We start from the raw sequence: 16,419 nt of genomic DNA, 5'->3' as shown, positions 1-16,419 counted from the left end.
AACGTATAACGTTATGTAGCATTACGTTATAACGTATAACGTTATATACTATAACCTTATAACGTATAACGTTATACACTATTACCATATAACGTATAACGTTATATACTATTACGTTATAACGTATAACGTTATGTAGCATTACGTTATAACGTATAACGTTATATACTATTACGTTATAACGTATAACGTTATGTAGCATTACGTTATAACGTATAACGTTATATACTATAACCTTATAACGTATAACGTTATACACTATTACCATATAACGTATAACGTTATATACTATTACGTTATAACGTATAACGTTATGTAGCATTACGTTGTAACGTATAACGTTATATTCTATTACGTTATAACGAATAACGTTATGTAGCACTATGTTATAACGTATAACGTTATGTACTATTACCTTGTAACGTATAACGCTGTATACTATTACCATATAACGTATAACGTTATGTAGCATTACGTTATAACGTATAACGTTATATACTATTACGTTATAACGTATAACGTTATGTAGCACTATGTTATAACGTACAAAGCTATGTACTATTACCTTGTAACGTATAACGTTGTATACTATTACCATATAACGTATAACGTTAAGTAGCATTACGTTATAACGTATAACGTTATATACTATTACGTTATAACGAATAACGTTATGTAGCACTATGTTATAACGTATTACGTTATATACTATAACCTTATAACGTATAACGTTGTATACTATTACCATATAACGTATAACGTTATATAATATTACCTTATGACGTATAACGTTGTATACTATTACCATATAACGTATAACGTTATATTCTATTACGTTATAACGAATAACGTTATGTAGCACTATGTTATAACGTACAACGATATGTACTATTACCTTGTAACGTATAACGCTGTATACTATTGCCATATAACGTATAACGTTATGTAGCATTACGTTATAACGTATAACGTTATATACTATAACCTTATAACGTATAACGTTGTACACTATTACCATATAACGTATAACGTTATATACTATTACGTTATAACGTATAACGTTATGTAGCATTACGTTGTAACGTATAACGTTATATTCTATAACGTTATAACGTATTACGTTATATTCTATTACGTTATAACGAATATCGTTATGTAGCACTATGTTATAGCGTACAAAGCTATGTACTATTACCTTGTAACGTATAACGTTGTATACTATTACCATACAACGTATAACGTTATGTAGCATTACGTTGTAACGTATAACGTTATATACTAAAACGTTATAACGTATTACGTTATATTCTATTACGTTATAACGAATAACGTTATGTAGCATTACGTTGTAACGTATAACGTTATATACTATAACGTTATAACGTATAACGTTATATTCTATTACGTTATAACGAATAACGTTATGTAGCACTATGTTATAGCGTACAAAGCTATGTACTATTACCTTGTAACGTATAACGTTTTATACTATTACCATACAACGTATAACGTTATGTAGCATTACGTTATAACGTATAACGTTATATACTATTACGTTATAACGTATAACGTTATATTCTATTACGTTATAACGAATAACGTTATGTAGCACTATGTTATAACGTACAACGATTGTTACGACCGTTCGTGGAGAGACGCGGTCGCGAGGAAAACGCGTCAGCGAGAGGCGTAAATTCTCGCTACGATTCGGCTAATCGACGCCGCGAAATAGTCGTTCCCCGTGTTTCGATTAGGATAACAGGGGTGGTTAATTGAAATTAACACTGTGTTAACAGGTTAATATAACATATATTTTTAACAATAAGTTAAATTATAATAGAAGCCCCACAAATTGTTTCGTGATAGATACCGTTAATGTTTATGGCAAATCGATTCGATTTTTTATGTATGCGGTGTGAATTTTATAATGAGACTGTTTAGATGCGACTGTTCGCTTAGAGTTGTCGAATGAGACTGATCGGTTACAGATTTCGATTCTTTGTCTTTCGGGGAGACGACCCCCCATGTGCTCGGATCACGCCACCGCACGCGCCGATGATCACGCAGGCCGACTTCTTCGTTATAAAATAACGGTCCGAGATCGACGGTTCCAGAACTCGTTGCTTGGTGACAAGTATGCGCTCGTCGATACAATGTATGTTTACCGTCGGGCACATAAGAGGATATATCTGCGACGCTGGAGGACCGCGAGCGACGGTTGGAAATACGATCTCTAAAAAGCCTCGTGGCGTAACATACTCCCCCCGTTGAGAGGGTACCGATCAAGTACTGTGGGTAATACTGTGAGGTGGATCTCTCGTTAGACTTCGTAGCTGTTGGGTGTTTCGGAGTCAACTGTCGGCGATCTGCTCGGTAGTGGTACCATCCGCTTGACGCTCCGATCCAGTGTGCTTGTTGCCGTTCGTACGGTAGCCGTCCGTATGATGCCGTCTGCGCCGGGCTGGACCTTGATGATTCTGCCCAATGGCCATTGCATTGGGGGAACGTTGTCTTCTCTGAGGAGGACGATGCTGCCTTCTCGTATACCGTGACTGCCCTTGCTCCATTTGTTTCTGATTTTAAGCTCGTTCAGATACTCTCGATGCCAGCGTTGCCAGAAATGTTGCTTGATTTTTTGGATGTGTTGCCAACTCGAGAGGTGATTAGTTGGAGTATCTGTAAAATCTCGTTCTCGCAAACCCGTTAGTGCGTCTCCGATAAGGAAGTGACCGGGAGTAAGGACAAGGAGATCGTTAGGATCTGTGGATATTGGAGTGAGCGGACGGGAATTTAGGATCGATTCAATTTCGATAATGAGTGTGTTCAAGTTTTCAAATGTCAGGAGCTCATTACCTGCGACGCGTCTGAGGTGTCGTTTGAAAGATTTGACTGCAGCCTCCCACAACCCACCGAAGTGAGGCGAGTTTGGAGGAATGAAGCGCCATTCGATCCGTCGGTCGGCTAGAAATGATTGAACCTTTACCTTATGATCGTCGGACCGTAGGAGGTTCCGGAGTTCTCGCAGCTCGTTGTTGGCGCCAACGAAGTTAGTACCGTTGTCGGAATAGATCGTTGTACAGAATCCTCGACGAGCAATAAATCTTCTCAGCGCCGCAATGAAGGCCTCGCTAGTGAGGTCACTGACCAGCTCAATGTGGACCGCTTTGACTGCAAGACATACGAAAATTGATACGTATACCTTTATCTTACGTCGGTTGCGATCCTTTCACTCCTTGACGTAAAATGGTCCGCAATAATCGATTCCGACGTTGGTGAACGGTCGAGATTCTGTTATCCGTGCGGCTGGGAGATCGCCCATTATATAATCCACTGGGGGTGGATTAGTTCGGCAGCAACGAACGCACTTCTTCAACGTGCTCCAAACCTGGCTACGGCCGTCGATAGGCCAATAAGATCTCCTCAAGGAATATAAGGTGGCTTGAATTCCGGAATGGAGGTTTATGAGGTGCTCGTGCTCGATTATGAGTGATGTGACGAAGGATTTGGGTAGGATGATTGGGTGTTTCTGGTTGAAGGGCAATGTTGAATGACTGAGTCGGCCTCCGACTCGTAACATCCCGTCCTTGTCCAGAAATGGATTGAGTCGCTGTAGTTTTCCCTTCACTGTGGAATTTCGATTTGTTTGTAGATTGTGGATTTCGTCTGAAAAATAGCATAGTTGCAGCAGTGTGATTAATCTGTTATGCGCAATGGTTAAATCGTGCGTGGTTAGAGGGCTCCCTCGATCCTGTTTTTGTCGCCATCGTAGGCAACGAGCGATGATTCTGATAAGTTTTGGCCACGAGGAGAATCTCTCCAATAGACTGTGGTCGGCGGGAATCAACGATAGACAGGTTGCCTTCTTCTGCTCCGGTATTTCTGTTAAAGGTACGGGGTTCCATGTCGGCCAGCGTTCTTCAGGTTGTTGGAGCCACTCCGGTCCATGTTGCCAAATCGTTGATCGCAGAAAATCTTCGGGTAATTGACCTCGAGATATGAGATCAGCAGGGTTGTCCGCGGTGGGAATGTGACGCCAATCTGAGGTGTGAGTCTTATTTTGAATGTCTGATACTCGATTGGCGACGAATGTTTTCAGCGTATGGGGTGATGTATTAATCCAATGAAGGACGATGGTGGAGTCCGTCCAGTAAACGGTGCGAGAGATGTTATTTTGTAACGCTTGACGTACTGTGGTCGTCAGTGATGTGAGAAGAAGTGCTCCACTCAGTTCCAGTCTTGGGATGGTTAGTGATTTGAGTGGAGCTACCTTTGACTTCGCAGTGAGGAGTCGTATCCAGACATGGCCATCGGGAGTGATCGTGCGAAGGTAAACACATGCCCCATACGCCTTCTCGCTGGCGTCACAAAATCCATGTAACTCGATTTCAGCTGCGGATTTGATTATGGTTTTGCGTGGAAACCTTATGTTATTCAATAATGGTAATTGCGTATAATATTTGCGCCACTCTGTATGTACGTCGGCCGGAAGCGACTCGTCCCAATCGATTTTCAATGTCCAGATTCGTTGAAGCAGCATCTTAGCTCGAACGATTACTGGTGATAGCAATCCAAGAGGGTCGTAAATCTTGGCGATTTCAGAGCTGATTATTCTTTTCGTGATTTGAGGGGTGATGGGATTGATTTTGACGGAATACAGGATGGAATCATCAGATGAATTCCAAACAACACCCAGGGTTTTTACAGTTTGAGATTCGCCGAGGAGAAGCTTGTCGTTTATGTCTTGTTCGGGAAGTCCGTTTAACAGTTCCCGGCTATTCGACGCCCATTTTCGAATATTTAAACCGGCTAATTTAAGCAGCTCTGTGAGCTCTATTCTTAGTGATCGCGCCTCGTCCTTTGTATCAACTCCTGTGAGAACATCGTCGACGTAAAAATCTCGTTGTAGAATTGCTGCCGCTCGTGGATATCGATGTCCTTCGTCGTCTGCCAATTGTTTGAGGCACCGAATGGCTAGATATGGGGCCGCTGAAAGCCCAAACGTCAGTGTATTGAGTTGATAGGTGTCAACTTCTCCTTTTGTGTTACGCCACAAAATTTGTTGGAATTTTCGATCCTCTGGTCGCACAAGAAATTGTCGATACATTTTTTCGACATCGCCTGTAAGGACGTATTGGTGAGAACGGAATCTCAGGAGAATGTAGAATAGATCCTCCTGTAGTTTTGGTCCCGTATGCAGTATATCGTTCAAAGAAGCTCCGGTGGTGGTTGGTGCAGATCCGTCGAACACGACCCGGAGCTTCGTAGTTTGGCTGGACTCCTTGATTACGCCGTGATGGGGCAGAAAATATCCGTCATCGATAGCACGGTCCGTAGTGACTCTCGTCATGTGTCCTAATTCGAGATATTCTTTTATTACGGTATGATATTCGGCTTCGAATTGTTTATCTCGCTGGAACCTGCGGCTGAGGGATGTGAGACGTTTCATCGCTATGGCTTTAGAAGATCCAAGCGACGAAGTCGTGTTGTTAAATGGGAGAGCGACAATGTATCGCCCTTCGTCGGTGCGTTGAACGTGCTTACGGAAATGTTCCTCGCACTGTCGTTCCGCCTCTGAGATGTGTGAAATGAGCGGTCCTTCGTCGATCTCCCAAAAACGGGCGAGGTCCGCCTGTAGGGCCGCCGTAGAGGCGTGAAACGTGTGCGCTGCTGATTGCGAGGTTGGGCTCCCCCCGATGACCCATCCGAATCTCGTTTTTTGCAGACGCAAGTCAGGCCCGTTTGAGTGACTAATGTCAAGTTGACCGACACAGAGTGATGCTAGTGTTGGTCCGGCGCTCAATATAATTTCGATCGGGGCAGGTATATGTAATCTTGGATCGGCTAGTTGTAGATTCCGTGGGATTTGTATTATTGAGCGGTCTACGGGCTGATCTGGGACCCAAGTCGATATGGTGGGTATAATAAGGAACGTCAGTGTACGTTCGTATGTGCCGTCGATCGAAGTGATTGTAGCCGTGATGTAGTGTTTCGATGTCGTCGATAACGCGTTTAGGGCTCCGATTGGGACCGAACATTTCTGTTGACCGAGTTTCAATGTTTTTGCCAGTTTCTCGGTAATGAAATTCATGCTAGAGCCGGTGTCTAGCAGAGCTCTACAACGGACTGGTTGAGCCTTGTCGTCCAGAATCTTAACCTGCGCTGTCACTAACAGATCGTGATATGATGGTTCGGATAGAAGCGAGGTTCTTGAATCCGCTTTGTGCGATTCGGTCCCTAATAACGACGTCTGATTTAGTCATTGTCTCCCTTGTCGTTGAGGATTCGGCGTTAAATTTGATTCGGTCTCCCTTGTTCGTATCGAGCGGGACTCGCGTTTGGGAGAAGTTCTGGGAGATGATCGGCCAGATGTTGGAGGAGACGCTCGGCGTGACGACGGAGGAAACAATCGGCGAGATGATCGGGGCGATGGTCGAGGAGATGATTCGGATCGTTTCGAATGACGCGAGGAACGCGGTGTCGGAGAACTAGGTGGTGATCGTCTGCCTGATGATCGGTCGCTCGACGAATGACTGCTCGATGATTGACTGCTAGATGATCGTGATTTCTCAGAACTCTGATCTCGATGAAGATACGTGTGATGTCGCAGTCCGCATATGCGACATGAACCGGCGGAACATTGAGCCACGGAATGACCTTTACTCAAGCAATTGGTACAGAGCGATGCTCTTTTGGCGGTTTCTATGCGATTTTTGATTGATTTTGCCTTGAAGACATTGCAATTCCAAATTTCGTGTGATCCTTGGCAAGTAGGACACACCAACGTTCTCTGTGTAGTGATGAATGTGTGGGTTCGCGGCGCGGTTTGTCGTTGCCGATTATGTGAATCGGATGCCCTCTTTTTTACGATTTTGGCGTAGCTTATTCTATCCCCGTTTGTTCGTGTTTTCAGAAATTCTAGTAAATGTGTGTATGACGGCATCCTTTTGTCAGGCAGAGTGCGTTGCCATTTATGGATGATGGTTGATGGTAGTTTCCAGGTGAATAATCTGAGCAGAACTACGTTTGAGGTAATTGGTTCACCTAGTCTTTCTAAGGCTTGAAGATTAATCTGAACTGTTTCGATAAAGTCGTCTATTGCTTCGGGTGTCTCTACGGTTATTTCCGGATAATCAAGTATCAGATCCCAATGGCGCATGCAAACCTGACGGTGGCAGTCAAATTTATTTTTAAGAGTATCGAGAGCAATCGGATAATTTCGTTCTGTAGTGTCCAACGATTGGATAGTCCGCGCGGCCTTTCCAGTCAACGATGTTCGAAGGTACTGGAATTTTTGGACGGGTGTCAATTGTTCGCTTCGATCAATTGTGGATAAGAATGAATCATAAAAAGAATGCCAATTTTCCATTGTCCCGTCGAACGTGGGTAGGTGCATTTCTGGTAGTTTAATCGCAGCCGGCTCGGCGATGTTGGATGAGTCGCGAATTGGCGGTGTCGACGTTGATGCGGGTGTATTGGTCATGAGCTTGGATATTCGTACTATCAGATTGAAATATGTTGATTCAAGTTCGGGATCGCGTGGGTTTGCCTCCTCGCCTAAATCTTCTAGTTGGTCTTGCAATAGTCGATATTGTTTCCACGCGTCTTCGACCCATGCCTGGTGGACAGGTAAACTGGACTTGTCCTTTTGATCGCATTGTTCGTATTCGTCGAGGCGTTTGGATGCGGTAGTAAATCGACCAATTTGGTAACCCCGTCTCCGGCGCAAGTTGGCAATATGGTCGGTGGTTTCCATTTTTATAGCGGTTTGTAAAGACAATGCAATGAACGAGCTTACCTTCTGGCTGTGAATTTACTGTTGCTCGTCACCGTGTGTTGTTGGCGTGAGGTTCTGTGATTGCGTTCTTCAATCACCGGGTTTTTCCTCCTCAGGATTGACGGCCCTGGCGGTACTGACTTCGCTGGGGTGGTAACGCTTCCGCTGCTGGTTATGTTGGATTCACGTGGCACTGTCTGGTAGTGGGTGTCACTGGTGTGCACTTTTCACTTACCACTGAATCCGGCTCGAAGGACCAAATGTTACGACCGTTCGCGGAGAGACGCGGTCGCGAGGAAAACGCGTCAGCGAGAGGCGTAAATTCTCGCTACGATTCGGCTAATCGACACCGCGAAATAGTCGTTCCCCGTGTTTCGATTAGGATAACAGGGGTGGTTAATTGAAATTAACACTGTGTTAACAGGTTAATATAACATATATTTTTAACAATAAGTTAAATTATAATAGAAGCGCCACAAATTGTTTCGTGATAGATACCGTTAATGTTTATGGCAAATCGATTCGATTTTTTATGTATGCGGTGTGAATTTTATAATGAGACTGTTCAGATGCGACTGTTCGCTTAGAGTTGTCGAATGAGACTGATCGGTTACAGATTTCGATTCTTTGTCTTTCGGGGAGACGACCCCCCCATGTGCTCGGATCACGCCACCGCACGCGCCGATGATCACGCAGGCCGACTTCTTCGTTATAAAATAACGGTCCGAGATCGACGGTTCCAGAACTCGTTGCTTGGTGACAAGTATGCGCTCGTCGATACAATGTATGTTTACCGTCGGGCACATAAGAGGATATATCTGCGACGCTGGAGGACCGCGAGCGACGGTTGGAAATACGATCTCTAAAAAGCCTCGTGGCGTAACAACGATATTTACTATTACCTTGTAACGTATAACGCTGTATACTATTACCATATAACGTATAACGTTATGTAGCATTACGTTATAACGTATTACGTTATATTCTATTACGTTATAACGAATAACGTTATGTAGCACTATGTTATAACGTACAAAGCTATGTACTATTACCTTGTAACGTATAACGTTAAGTAGCATTACGTTATAACGTATAACGTTATATACGATTACGTTATAACGTATAACGTTATGATGTATTACGTTATAACGTATCACGTTATATACTATAACGTTATAACGTATTACGTTATATTCTATTACGTTATAACGAATAACGTTATGTAGCACTATGTTATAACGTATTACGTTATATACTATAACCTTATAACGTATAACGTTGTATACTATTACCATATAACGTATAACGTTATATAATATTACCTTATGACGTATAACGTTGTATACTATTACCATATAACGTATAACGTTATGTAGCATTACGTTATAACGTATAACGTTATATTCTATTACGTTATAACGAATAACGTTATGTAGCACTATGTTATAACGTACAACGATATGAACTATTACCTTGTAACGTATAACGCTGTATACTATTACCATATAACGTATAACGTTATGTAGCATTACGTTATAACGTATAACGTTATATACTATAACCTTATAACGTATAACGTCGTACACTATTACCATATAACGTATAACGTTATATACTATTACGTTATAACGTATAACGTTATGTAGCATTACGTTGTAACGTATAACGTTATATACTATAACGTTATAACGTATAACGTTATATTCTATAACGTTATAACGTATTACGTTATATTCTATTACGTTATAACGAAAAACGTTATGTAGCACTATGTTATAGCGTACAAAGCTATGTACTATTACCTTGTAACGTATAACGTTGTATACTATTACCATACAACGTATAACGTTATGTAGCATTACGTTGTAACGTATAACGTTATATACTAAAACGTTATAACGTATTACGTTATATTCTATTACGTTATAACGAATAACGGTATGTAGCACTATGTTATAACGTACAAAGCTATGTACTATTACCTTGTAACGTATAACGTTGTATACTATTACCATATAACGTATAACGTTATGTAGCATTACGTTATAACGTATCACGTTATATACTATAACGTTATAACGTATTACGTTATATTCTATTACGTTATAACGAATAACGTTATGTAGCATTACGTTGTAACGTATAACGTTATATACTATAACGTTATAACGTATAACGTTATATTCTATTACGTTATAACGAATAACGTTATGTAGCACTATGTTATAACGTACAACGATATGTACTATTACCTTGTAACGTATAACGCTGTATTCTATTACCATATAACGTATAACGTTATGTAGCATTACGTTATAACGTATAACGTTATATACTATTACGTTATAACGTATAACGTTATGGAGCACTATGTTATAACGTATAACGTTATATACTATAACCTTATAACGTATAACGTTGTACACTATTACCATATAACGTATAACGTTATGTAGCATTACGTTGTAACGTATAACGTTATATAATATAACGTTATAACGTATTACGTTATATTCTATTACGTTATAACGAATAACGTTATGTAGCACTATGTTATAACGTACAAAGCTATGTACTATTACCTTGTAACGTATAACGTTGTATACTATTACCATATAACGTATAACGTTAAGTAGCATTACGTTATAACGTATAACGTTATATACTATTACGTTATAACGTATAACGTTATATTCTATTACGTTGTAACGAATAACGTTGTGTAGCACTATGTTATAACGTACAACGATATTTACTATTACCTTGTAACGTATAACGCTGTATACTATTACCATATAACGTATAACGTTATGTAGCATTACGTTATAACGTATAACGTCATATACTATTACGTTATAACGTATAACGTTATGGAGCACTATGTTATAACGTATAACGTTATATACTATAACCTTATAACGTATAACGTTGTACACTATTACCATATAACGTATAACGTTATGTAGCTTTACGTTGTAACGTATAACATTATATACTATAACGTTATAACGTATAACGTTATATTCTATTACGTTATAGCGAATAACGTTATGTACCACTATGTTATAACGTACAAAGCTATGTACTATTACCTTGTAACGTATAACGTTGTATACTATTACCATATAACGTATAACGTTAAGTAGCATTACGTTATAACGTATAACGTTATATGCTATTACGCTATAACGTATAACGTTATGATGTATTACGTTATAACGTATCACGTTATATACTATAACGTTATAACGTATTACGTTATATTCTATTACGTTATAACGAATAACGTTATGTAGCACTATGTTATAACGTATTACGTTATATACTATAACCTTATAACGTATAACGTTGTATACTATTACCATATAACGTATAACGTTATATAATATTACCTTATGACGTATAACGTTGTATACTATTACCATATAACGTATAACGTTATGTAGCATTACGTTGTAACGTATAACGTTATATACTATAACGTTATAACGTATAACGTTATATTCTATTACGTTATAACGAATAACGTTATGTAGCACTATGTTATAACGTACAACGATATGTACTATTACCTTGTAACGTATAACGTTATATACTATTACGTTATAACGTATAACGTTATGTAGCATTACGTTGTAACGTATAACGTTATATACTATAACGTTATAACGTATTACGTTATATTCTATTACGTTATAACGAATAACGTTATGTAGCACTATGTTATAACGTACAAAGCTATGTACTATTACCTTGTAACGTATAACGTTGTATACTATTACCATATAACGTACAACGTTAAGTAGCATTACGTTATAACGTATAACGTTATATACTATTACGTTATAACGTATAACGTTATGTTGTATTACGTTATAACGTATCACGTTATATACTATAACGTTATAACGTATTACGTTATATTCTATTACGTTATAACGAATAACGTTATGTAGCACTATGTTATAACGTACAACGGTATGTACTATTACCTTGTAACGTATAACGTTGTATACTATTACCATATAACGTATAACGTTATGTAGCATTACGTTATAACGTATAACGTTATATACTATTACGTTATAACGTATAACGTTATGTAGCATAACGTTATAACGTATAACGTTATAGACTATTACCATATAACGTATAACGTTATGTAGCATTACGTTATAACGTATAACGTTATATACTATTACGTTATATCGAATACCGTTATGTAGCACTATGTTATAACGTACAACGATATGTACTATTACCTTATAACGTACAACGATATGTACTATTACCTTATAACGTATAACGTTCTATACTATTACCATATAGCGTATAACGTTATATACTACTACCTTATGACGTATAACGTTGTATACTATTACCATATAAAGTATAACGTTATGTAGCATTACGTTATAACGTATAACGTTATATTCTATTACGTTATAACGAATAACGTTATGTAGCACTATGTTATAACGTACAACGGTATGTACTATTACCTTGTAACGTATAACCTTGTATACTATTACCATATAACGTATAACGTTAAGTAGCATTACGTTATAACGTATAACGTTATATACTATTACGTTATAACGTATAACGTTATGTTGTATTACGTTATAACGTATCACGTTATATACTATAACGTTATAACGTATTACGTTATATTCTATTACGTTATAACGAATAACGTTATGTAGCACTATGTTATAACGTACAACGGTATGTACTATTACCTTGTAACGTATAACGTTGTATACTATTACCATATAACGTATAACGTTATGTAGCATTACGTTATAACGTATAACGTCATATACTATTACGTTATAACGTATAACGTTATGGAGCACTATGTTATAACGTATAACGTTATATACTATAACCTTATAACGTATAACGTTGTACACTATTACCATATAACGTATAACGTTATGTAGCTTTACGTTGTAACGTATAACATTATATACTATAACGTTATAACGTATAACGTTATATTCTATTACGTTATAGCGAATAACGTTATGTACCACTATGTTATAACGTACAAAGCTATGTACTATTACCTTGTAACGTATAACGTTGTATACTATTACCATATAACGTATAACGTTAAGTAGCATTACGTTATAACGTATAACGTTATATGCTATTACGCTATAACGTATAACGTTATGATGTATTACGTTATAACGTATCACGTTATATACTATAACGTTATAACGTATTACGTTATATTCTATTACGTTATAACGAATAACGTTATGTAGCACTATGTTATAACGTATTACGTTATATACTATAACCTTATAACGTATAACGTTGTATACTATTACCATATAACGTATAACGTTATATAATATTACCTTATGACGTATAACGTTGTATACTATTACCATATAACGTATAACGTTATGTAGCATTACGTTGTAACGTATAACGTTATATACTATAACGTTATAACGTATAACGTTATATTCTATTACGTTATAACGAATAACGTTATGTAGCACTATGTTATAACGTACAACGATATGTACTATTACCTTGTAACGTATAACGTTATATACTATTACGTTATAACGTATAACGTTATGTAGCATTACGTTGTAACGTATAACGTTATATACTATAACGTTATAACGTATTACGTTATATTCTATTACGTTATAACGAATAACGTTATGTAGCACTATGTTATAACGTACAAAGCTATGTACTATTACCTTGTAACGTATAACGTTGTATACTATTACCATATAACGTATAACGTTAAGTAGCATTACGTTATAACGTATAACGTTATATACTATTACGTTATAACGTATAACGTTATGTTGTATTACGTTATAACGTATCACGTTATATACTATAACGTTATAACGTATTACGTTATATTCTATTACGTTATAACGAATAACGTTATGTAGCACTATGTTATAACGTACAACGGTATGTACTATTACCTTGTAACGTATAACGTTGTATACTATTACCATATAACGTATAACGTTATGTAGCATTACGTTATAACGTATAACGTTATATACTATTACGTTATAACGTATAACGTTATGTAGCATAACGTTATAACGTATAACGTTATAGACTATTACCATATAACGTATAACGTTATGTAGCATTACGTTATAACGTATAACGTTATATACTATTACGTTATATCGAATACCGTTATGTAGCACTATGTTATAACGTACAACGATATGTACTATTACCTTATAACGTACAACGATATGTACTATTACCTTATAACGTATAACGTTCTATACTATTACCATATAGCGTATAACGTTATATACTACTACCTTATGACGTATAACGTTGTATACTATTACCATATAAAGTATAACGTTATGTAGCATTACGTTATAACGTATAACGTTATATTCTATTACGTTATAACGAATAACGTTATGTAGCACTATGTTATAACGTACAACGGTATGTACTATTACCTTGTAACGTATAACCTTGTATACTATTACCATATAACGTATAACGTTAAGTAGCATTACGTTATAACGTATAACGTTATATACTATTACGTTATAACGTATAACGTTATGTTGTATTACGTTATAACGTATCACGTTATATACTATAACGTTATAACGTATTACGTTATATTCTATTACGTTATAACGAATAACGTTATGTAGCACTATGTTATAACGTACAACGGTATGTACTATTACCTTGTAACGTATAACGTTGTATACTATTACCATATAACGTATAACGTTATGTAGCATTACGTTATAACGTATAACGTTATATACTATTACGTTATAACGTATAACGTTATGTAGCATAACGTTATAACGTATAACGTTATAGACTATTACCATATAACGTATAACGTTATGTAGCATTACGTTGTAACGTATAACGTTATATACTATAACGTTATAACGTATAACGTTATATTCTTTTACGTTATAACGAAGAACGTTATTTAGCACTATGTTATAACGTACAACGATATGTACTATTACCTTGTAACGTATAATGTGGTATACTATTACCGTATAACGTATAACGTTATGTAGCATTACGTTATAACGTATAACGTTATATACTATTACCATATAACGTATAACGTTATATTCTATTACGTTATATCGAATAACGTTTTGTAGCACTATGTTATAACGTACAACGATATGTACTATTGCCTTGTAACGTATAACGTTGTATACTATTACCATATAACGTATAACGTTATGTAGCATTACGTTATAACGTATAACGTTATATACTATTACGTTATAACGTATAACGTTATATACTATTACGTTATAACGTATAACGTTATGGAGCACTATGTTATAACGTATAACGTTATATACTATAACCTTATAACGTATAACGTTGTATACTATTACCATATAACGTATAACGTTATACACTATTGCCTTATGACGTATAACGTTGTATACTATTACCATATAACGTATAACGTTATGTAGCATTACGTTGTAACGTATAACGTTATATTCTATTACGTTATATCGAATAACGTTTTGTAGCACTATGTTATAACGTACAACGATATGTACTATTACCTTGTAACGTATAATGTGGTATACTATTACCATATAACGTATAACGTTATGTAGCATTACGTTATAACGTATAACGTTATATACTATTACCATATAACGTATAACGTTGTACACTATTACCATATAACGTATAACGTTATGTAGCTTTACGTTGTTACGTATAACGTTATATACTATAACGTTATAACGTATTACGTTATATTCTATTACGTTATAACGAATAACGTTATGTAGCACTATGTTATAACGTACAAAGCTATGTACTACTACCTTGTAACGTATAACGTTGTATACTATTACCATATAACGTATAACGTTAAGTAGCAATACGTTATAACGTATAACGTTATATACTATTACGTTATAACGTATAACGGTATGTAGCATAACGTTATAACGTATAACGTTATAGACTATTACCATATAACGTATAACGTTATGTAGCATTACGTTATAACGTATAACGTTATATACTATTACGTTATATCGAATTCCGTTATGTAGCACTATGTTATAACGTACAACGATATGTACTATAACCTTATAACGTATAACGTTCTATACTATTACCATATAGCGTATAACGTTATATACTATTACCTTATGACGTATAACGTTGTATACTATTACCATATAACGTATAACGTTATGTAGCATTACGTTGTAACGTATAACGTTATATACTATAACGTTATAACGTATAACGTTATTTTCTATTACGTTATAACGAAGAACGTTATGTAGCACTATGTTATAACGTACAACGATATGTACTATTACCTTGTAACGTATAATGTGGTATACTATGACCATATAACGTATAACGTTATATACTATTACGTTATAATGTATAACGTTATGTAGCATAACGTGGTAACGTATAACGTTATAGACTATTACCATATAGCGTATAACGTTATATACTATTACCTTATGACGTATAACATTGTATACTATTACCATATAACGTATAACGTTATGTAGCATTACGTTGTAACGTATAACGTTATATACTATAACGTTATAACGTATAACGTTATATGCTATTACGTT

At 36.5% G+C, this 16,419-nt stretch overlaps 1 protein-coding gene across 1 annotated transcript; it reads right to left on the bottom strand.

Annotated features, from left to right (window-relative positions):
- Positions 1 to 2,320: 2,320 nt before the first annotated feature.
- Positions 2,321 to 7,753, bottom strand: LOC139996265 (uncharacterized). Its single transcript, XM_072020518.1, has 3 exons — positions 6,472 to 7,753; positions 3,394 to 6,234; positions 2,321 to 3,168 (listed from the first exon to the last, which is right to left on the bottom strand). Exons 1-3 carry the CDS (start codon positions 7,751 to 7,753, stop codon positions 2,321 to 2,323), a joined length of 4,971 nt encoding a protein of 1,656 aa, XP_071876619.1.
- Positions 7,754 to 16,419: the final 8,666 nt, after the last annotated feature.

Source organism: Bombus fervidus, chromosome 17, assembly GCF_041682495.2.
Source record: "Bombus fervidus isolate BK054 chromosome 17, iyBomFerv1, whole genome shotgun sequence".
NCBI classification, from domain to species: Eukaryota; Metazoa; Arthropoda; class Insecta; order Hymenoptera; family Apidae; genus Bombus; species Bombus fervidus.
Note: the sequence above shows the minus strand (reverse complement) of the source record. Positions and strands in the feature narration are given on the sequence as shown.

What these genes read in the sequence shown, in the direction of transcription:
- LOC139996265 (XM_072020518.1), bottom strand. Translation starts at nt 7,753, where the DNA reads ATGGAAACCACCGACCATATTGCCAACTTGCGCCGGAGACGGGGTTAC. An exon ending in ACCTAGTTCTCCGACACCGC is followed by an intron (nt 6,235 to 6,471) that starts GTTCCTCGCGTC and finishes CGTCGTTATTAG; the next exon opens with GGACCGAATCGCACAAAGCG. An exon ending in TTATTGGCCTATCGACGGCC is followed by an intron (nt 3,169 to 3,393) that starts GTAGCCAGGTTT and finishes TATGTCTTGCAG; the next exon opens with TCAAAGCGGTCCACATTGAG.